Genomic DNA, 8,051 nt, shown 5'->3' on the forward strand with positions numbered 1-8,051 from the left:
TTCACGCAGGCGTTACCTATCGTACTCAACTAATATGAATTTTATAGTATTATGTAAGATTCCAATTATTAAAATTTTTTCAACAGTAGCTATAATACGTTTAATAAATAAGTAGTAATAATGTTGAGTGACTTTTGAGAGATAAGTTTTTGTGTTAAAATTTTAAATATACTGAGCCAAATTATAATTGAGCAAATTAATAGACTTATATAATATTATTATTATTAGCGTTAAATAAATAAATACATTATAATTATATTTTACGATTACAGTCAATTATTTTATCTTCAAAATCCCGGAATGCAAGACAAACAAAAATATACCTGATCAGCTTAATAACATCGTCTAATTGAAAAATCATGTCCAAACAATGTAAACGTAGAACTGATCCGCATCTTCTAGCTGCCTCAAATCAATAAAATATGAATAAATAATTTGTATCCTCTCACAGAATTCAAACTGCATGCTGGCTAGTATGTTGTTTAAAATTTCCTGCAATTAGCAATTAAATATTAATAAAAACAACTAAACTTGATAATTATAAATTCTTACCTTGATAAATATTCTAATTTGCAGTAATATGTTAAGAAGAAGAAGATGAAGGGCCTGGTGAATTGTATCTAAATTGATCATCAACTTGAGGAAAAATATCAGGAGTTACCGGTCGACTTTCAACCCCTAAAATTTCGCTATAACCTTCTCTATTATAATCCAGTGAGTTCAAATTTTTCTCAATTATAGAGTCTAAATCTGTTTGATTATTTTGATTTTCTGAACCAGATTCGATATTAAGACGTTTTAACCAGGGTTCAATTAGATCACACTTATCAAACATTGCATTATCCTCAGTAGCTTCTTCATCATCTAAAATGTCTTTTTGATCGACACTGATAGTTTTTTGAATGTAATTAATCATGAATTTTTGTCTATAAGTATCTTTGGGTGAACCATCACCATCATCATCAGCTGCTTCTCTATCACTTCTTTTATCTCTTTGAGAATTATCAGTGTTTTCTTCGCGAAATGCCTTATTTTGATATTGATAAGCAGCTTCATCATCACCACCGTCTGGTGAGTCACGAGTAGCTTCTGTACCTTCTGGAGAATCACGAGTATCTTCTTCACCTTCTGGAGGATCACGAGTATCTTTTTCACTTTCTGGAGATTCACGACTAGCTTCTTCATTATTATTACTACCTTCTGGTGATTCACGAGTAGCTTCCTCGTCGCTACCATCTTCTAACAAATAACGCGATATCATTTTGTCAATTAAAACTGTAGTATATTTCTTCTTTAAAAAATTTATAAATATAAATATGTAAAAGACACTAGGAATTAATTAGCTCGTGGCGCAAGACCCTGCAATTTCGATTTGTACTTATAGATCCAATGTTTGACTGTCAACTAGTAATGATCTCGCATGACTTATCATCAAAATATGAGAATTGTAGTTGTAATTTATTTCTATTCTAATTACAATTTCTATGAATTTGGATCTGAGCTTTCTATAGCTTAAAGACTATAATTATTAAGTATTCATTTATTTTATTAGTTATTTTATCATATTAAAACCAGCAAATATCTGACAATTTTTTCAATTTTTATAACAAATCAATTGTGATAAAAAAAATTTTTTGTAAATTCGCATTTATAATTTTTTTTAATTTATACATGTGGAATTTTTACTAAATTTCTTTCATAACAATTTAACTGAGCATTATAATTCATTATTCTATCATCTGTACATAATCAATTAAACATAACTAGCATATTTAAGTCATGATACTTAAATTAACAATCATCTAAAAATTGTTTAGATTTTTATAATAAAATTATATAATGAAAAAAATGTAGTAAAAAAATTTCACATTCCAGTCTGCTGAATTCAGTATTATTTTGATTATTATTAAAAATTTATACATTATTTAAATTCATTATCATCCATAGATTTTAAAGATTTTTGTTGTTTGAAATAATATTATAACAATATTTGTTTAAAAAAAAAAAATATCATTGTTTTAGTTTTAAAATTTGCGCTCAACTATTGATTTATGATAGCAGTTGAATTAAGATCAATTTTAAGAATTACATTATTATTATTATCATATAAATATAAATATAAACAATTTTAAATTATGAAAACAGGTAGTGTGATGGAATAAAATGCACGAAAATAAAGATAAAAGTAAAATTAGTAGACATTAGATAATTTCTTAGGTTTTTCTAATTAAAAGCATGATTACAACAAAATAAAAAATTTCACAAGTAAAAATTTTCGAAAAACTATGAGAGCAATTTTTAGAAAAATTTTTTTTTCAGTTCTACTTAGTCTACTCCATAAAAAAAATTAAAAAGTTGTTGACTATTGGCTGGTTTCAGTATCATAAATATAGTTATTAATAATAAACATTTTGAGTGGGTAGAATTATGTGAATTTTCTGCATGACATTAAATTTTTTCATAAATAAATTATCTGCTAGAAGAAATTGAATAATTAATGTATATCAATTATTCCTAAAAAGTTTTTTTACAAATATTGCTTTTAAAAAATCAAAAATTGAATTTTTTCAGAAGCTTGAAGAAAAAAAAGTAACAATAGGATATAATCAACTACAAACAATTTCACGCTTTTAGAAAGATATTAGTTATCTTACTTGAGTAAGTAATAGTAAAGTATATTTTACATTACAAATTAAAGCTTAGAACTATTCTTGAATAAATCTTGAATATAATTTTCGAGACCTCATTTACACTCAGGTAAAATAAAAATTTCTGAAAATGTGTTAGGCTAATCCTAATCCTTATAAGTATCTACAGTCTAAATTTTAAGTTTTCTTTAAAATTATTCGAAATCATACTTAAATTTTTATTCAATAAATAAAAATTCTTTTATTAATTATTTCGTCCATTGTTACATGATTATTTTTAGGTCTATCAAGTTAGCTTGGACTCGTCCATCAGGCATTGACTTATTATTCAAGCAACAAAATAAAAAAAAATTCTTTTATTAATTATTTTGTCTATTATTATATGATTATTTTTAACTAATAATTTATCAGTCAATTTAACTTCTTTTAAATTTCAAAAATTGTACATAAAGTTTACCAAACTACTAAATTCCAAAACATGCATACAAAAATGATCGCTTTTGTACAATTTAATCCAATTTAATATTCCTAATTACAATTATATTTAAAAATTCTAATTTAAAGTATTACAGTACAATTCATTAATTCAAAAAATCATTCATCATAAATATAAAAAAATTAACTTAGTGTTAAAATAAAATCGTTCTTGAAATTGGATCTACAATCAGCAATAAAGTCATTCACTCATTCACACATGCATTATCTATCATATCTAACTAATAAATTCAATAGTATTATAATTTAAGATTAAAATTGTAATTCACGATTATAGACAATTAATTTAGCTTTAAAATTTCAAAATGGAAAGGAAGAAAAACAAAAATATACCTAATCAGTTTAGTAACTTTGTCTAATTAAAAAATCAACTAGTTGCCTCAAACCATTTAGTTGAAATGATGAATGAATTGTTTGTTTCTCCTTCTAGACTTCAAACTGCACATTACCGGTATCTTCTGTAAAATTTTTTGTAATTATTAATTAAATATTAATAAAAATAACTAAATTTAATGACTATTATTTCTTACCGTGATAATTATTTTATTTCGGAGCAATATGTTAAGAAGAAGAAGAAGATCAAGAATGAGTTGAATCGTCTTTTAAACTAAAACATCAGATTGAAGATCCTCAGAAGTTCTTGGTCGCTCACTATCATCAATATCACGTTTTGTCATAATAGCTCTTTCATCCATATTTTCTTGACCGACATCAATCATCTCATCACTACTTTCTTCAAAATTAATATTATCACGATCACTGGGATCAGAGGGACCAGGAACTTTGCCAGGTGTAAAATATAATCTATATATATATATATATATATATATATGCATATATATATATAGCATAGCAACTATATATATATATATATATCTATATATATATATATATATATATATATATATATATATATATATATATATATATATAGGAGATCAAGTTTTTGAACTCACTGATCACGATATCTCTGAAGCTATAAGGCCGATTGACTTGAAATTTGGTAGGAATATTCCTTTCGCCGAGTAGAGGTCAGCTAAGAACGGATTTTACGAAATTCCACCCACAAGGGGGGTTGCGGGGGCGTTAACAATAGAAAATTCCCATTTTTAACCTATATCTCCTATCGACTTCAAATTTGGTAGGAATCTCCTATATGTGATGTAGAAATGATCTAAGAGCGGATTTTACGACAATCTACTACCAATATGGATTGCGGGGGTGGACGTTAACAATGAAAATTAAAAATTTCCGACTTCTAGCTCCTACAGACTCCTAATTTTGTATGAATTTTGTGTAAGTGATGTAAAAATAATTTATGAACGAATTTTACGATATCCCACTCCACAGAGGAATGCGGGGGTGGGTCTTAACAATGAAAATTTTAAATTTCCAAGCTATAGGGCCTACAATCTCTAAATTTGATAAGTATCTGCTATATGCGAGGTAGAAATGATTCAAGAGTGGATTTAATGACAGTCTACTCCCAATATGGATTGCGGGGGTGGACGTTAACAATGAAAATTAAAAATTTTCGACTTTTAGCTCCCACAGACTCCTAATTTTGTATGAATTTTTTGTAAGTGATGTAAAAATAATTTATGAACGAATTTTACGATATCCTACTTCACAGAGGAGTGCGGGGGTGGGTCTTAACAATGAAAATTTTAAATTTCCGAGCTGTAGCTCCTATAGGCTCCAAATTTGGTAAGAATCTGCTCTATGTGATGTAGAAATGATTCAAGAGTGGATTTAATGACAGCCTACTACCAATACGGATTGCGGGGGTGGGTATTAACGATGAAAATTTTTAATTTTCAAGCTATAGCTCCTACAGACTCCAATTAGGTAGGAATTTTCTCTAAGAGATGTAGAAATAATATACGAACGAATTTTAAGATACCTTACAGGAGTTTGCGGGGGTGGATGTTAACAATTAAAATTTTTAATTTCCAAGCTATAGCTCTTATAGACTCCAAATTTGGTAAGAATCTTCTATGTGATGTAGAAATAATCTAAGAGCGGATTTTACGACGAATCACCCCCAATAAGGATTGCGGGGGTGGGTGTTGACAAAAAAAAATCTTAATTTCCAAAATATAGCTTCTAAAAGGCGTAAATTTGGTAGGAATCTTTTATTTGTCATGTAGAGATCATCTCAAAACGGATTTCAATAAATTCTACTTCCGACAGGGATTGCGGGGGTGGGTGTTAGAATTTCAAATTTCCATTTCCAAACTGTAACTTCTACAAACTTGAAATTAGGTAGGAATCTTTAATTTGTCATGAGATTATCTCAAAACGGATTCCAAAAAATTCTACTTCCGATAGGGATTGCGGGGGTGGGTGTTAAAATCTAAAATTTTAATTTCCAAACTGTAACTCCTGCAGATTCTAAATTTGGTAGGAATCTTCGTGTACGATGTCAAGTTCAGCTGAGAATGGATTTTCTCGAATTCTTACCCTTAAAGGGATGGTGGGGGCGTTAACAATGAAAATTTCTCATTTCCAATCGATAGTTTTTATAGACTCGAAGTTTTTTTGAAATCTTTTATTTATAATGTAGAAATTATCTCGAATAGGTTCTTACGAAATTCCTCCCCCACATAGAAGTGCGGGAGTAATAATTGTCAAAAAATTCATATTCTTTAAATACAGTTCCTACAAATATAAAATTTGATAGAATCTGAAGAGAAACAGGCAAATACCGGGATGGCCTCCAAGGTCAACGGATTTAAATATTTTTCTTTCTTAATAGTGATATTTTCTTACAACAATCGTCTCTTTGGCAGCGTCAAAAAAGTCATTGTAACGTTTCCAAAATTTAACATTACATGTAGCTATTCAGTCAACGGACTAAGAATTTTACATACATTTTTTTTTTTTGCTGATCACATAACCGATGAACTGTTCTTATTACGGGATCGCGAAAATGTAACAGATTAAAAGCATTGCATTTTCTAAACACATGAGATATAGAAAAAAAATTTGGCTACTCATTTTAAGAAAATTCGTAAAAAAAAAGTACAAATAATTTTCTACGTATAATTGATGTTACGGAAGAAATTTTAATTAACAGCGAAATTCGTCACAATTTAAGCTAGGCAGATTTCAACTTCACTTATGAGACCTGCAATTACTTTAACTAAAACTATCGATGCTCATTTAAAATTTTTTTTCTTCGTGTCAATTAATATTCATTTTTGGAAGAAAGCCACGGGAATGTTATAGTGATTGTACATTGAAAGTTACAATGAATTTTAGCTAGAATAATCATGTGGACAAAATATACAGACCAATTTGATGGAATTTGGAATCTGTGCAAGTAAAAACAATCTTCCAATTAAATTTCAAATCTAGATCTAAAAATACAATTCTATAAAGCGCCCAGCGGAGCGGGCGGGTAACAGCTATCTATATATATATGATTTCCACGTATATAGTCACTCATCACGATATCTCTTGAACCATAAGACCTAGAGACTTGAAATTTGGTAGGAATATTTTTTTTATCGAGTAGAAGTCAGCTAAGAACGAATTTAACGAAATTCCACCCACTATAAACTATAGCTCCCCGGGAAAAAATGATCAGACCTGATCAGGCATGAGTCTTCAGGCCTGATCAGACATGAAAAATGACCATGCCTGACCATGCCTGATCAGGCCTGGACAGGCATGGTCAGGTCTGGGCAGGCATGGTCATTTTTCATGCATGATCAGATCTGAAAGCCCATGCCTGTTCATGCATGATCAGGTCTGAAGGCTCATGTTCAAACGGATTGGATTTAATTATTCTATCTGGATCTAAAACAATAGATGCTTCTTATTTTCACCTATATTTAAAGTTGTGAATGTAAAAATTAGTATATTTAAATGAAAATTAATGATTATACAAATTTAAATCAGAATCTTATATAAAATTTTAGTTAACCTTTGGTTTATTTATTTACGAACTTGAAATTTATTAATAGTTATCTTATTATCCAATTACAAATATATTGATGTCTATCAACTGTTATTAGTATCACTAATCTTTTATTAAAAAATATTAAATATTATCTGTAACATTTGGTTAACCTTTGGTTCATTGATTTTAGAACTACAAACTTTTCAATATTTATTTAATCACGCATATATTAATGTTTATGAATTATTATTAATATCAATTAATTATTATTAAACGTTATTCACTATCAACTAATCCGGTTAACCTTTGGTTCATTTTTCTAAATTAACTTAAGAACTCACGTAAATATATAAAATTAAATAAACGTAATAAATATTGTTAATGTTTATCATCATTATTGTTGTGTCGGATTTTTTTTATTGTGATCACGTTTGTACTCGGTTAATTTTTGACTCATTTCCTTGAATATAGTACCACGGTTTTGACTTGGCCAGTTTTTTTCAGTAGCTATACGCATTGAAAAGTCTGAAAAAAAAAAAAAAAAAAAAAAAAAGTAAATCAACTATAAAGATGTAATTAATGAAATTAATAAATAAAAAAGAACACTCACCAACAATTGCATCCTTCGCACGCTGATCTAATGGCTTAACTATTAATTTTTTACTTGTACCTCGTGGGGCCTGCCCTGTTAAAGTACAACCCATCAAGGCTTCGTACTTAAACACACCTTCTAGCAACCTTCTTGCCAAGTGCGTTGCCTTGTGCGAAGCTCCCAACGCTGAACTATAGATTACTTCTCTGCAGTAAACATCATTTCCAAGATGTTTCATCTATAAGATGAAATTATTTTTAAATTAATGGTTATTATTTATCATAAGTAAGCTTATTTTTTAATATTCATTTTAATAGATCATTGATTATGAATTTAGAAGATATAAGTTAAGTTTTATAAATAAAATGACAACGAATTAAGTATAAAAAAGGATCCTATCGACTCCAAA

The 8,051-nt window shown here is 28.4% G+C and overlaps 1 protein-coding gene and 1 long non-coding RNA gene across 2 annotated transcripts; one reads left to right on the top strand and one right to left on the bottom strand.

Annotated features, from left to right (window-relative positions):
* Nucleotides 1-231: 231 nt before the first annotated feature.
* Nucleotides 232-1,426, bottom strand: LOC123267125. Its single transcript, XM_044731651.1, has 2 exons — nt 553-1,426; nt 232-492 (listed from the first exon to the last, which is right to left on the bottom strand). Exon 1 carries the CDS (start codon nt 1,259-1,261, stop codon nt 584-586), a length of 678 nt encoding a protein of 225 aa, XP_044587586.1. The 5' UTR covers nt 1,262-1,426; the 3' UTR covers nt 232-492; nt 553-583.
* Nucleotides 1,427-2,571: 1,145 nt separating this feature from the next.
* Nucleotides 2,572-3,451, top strand: LOC123267134. Its single transcript, XR_006509977.1, has 2 exons — nt 2,572-2,658; nt 2,930-3,451. It is a non-coding gene; the product is annotated as an uncharacterized LOC123267134 (long non-coding RNA).
* Nucleotides 3,452-8,051: the final 4,600 nt, after the last annotated feature.

The sequence above is a fragment of the Cotesia glomerata genome, linkage group LG6, assembly GCF_020080835.1.
Source record: "Cotesia glomerata isolate CgM1 linkage group LG6, MPM_Cglom_v2.3, whole genome shotgun sequence".
NCBI lineage: Eukaryota > Metazoa > Arthropoda > Insecta > Hymenoptera > Braconidae > Cotesia > Cotesia glomerata.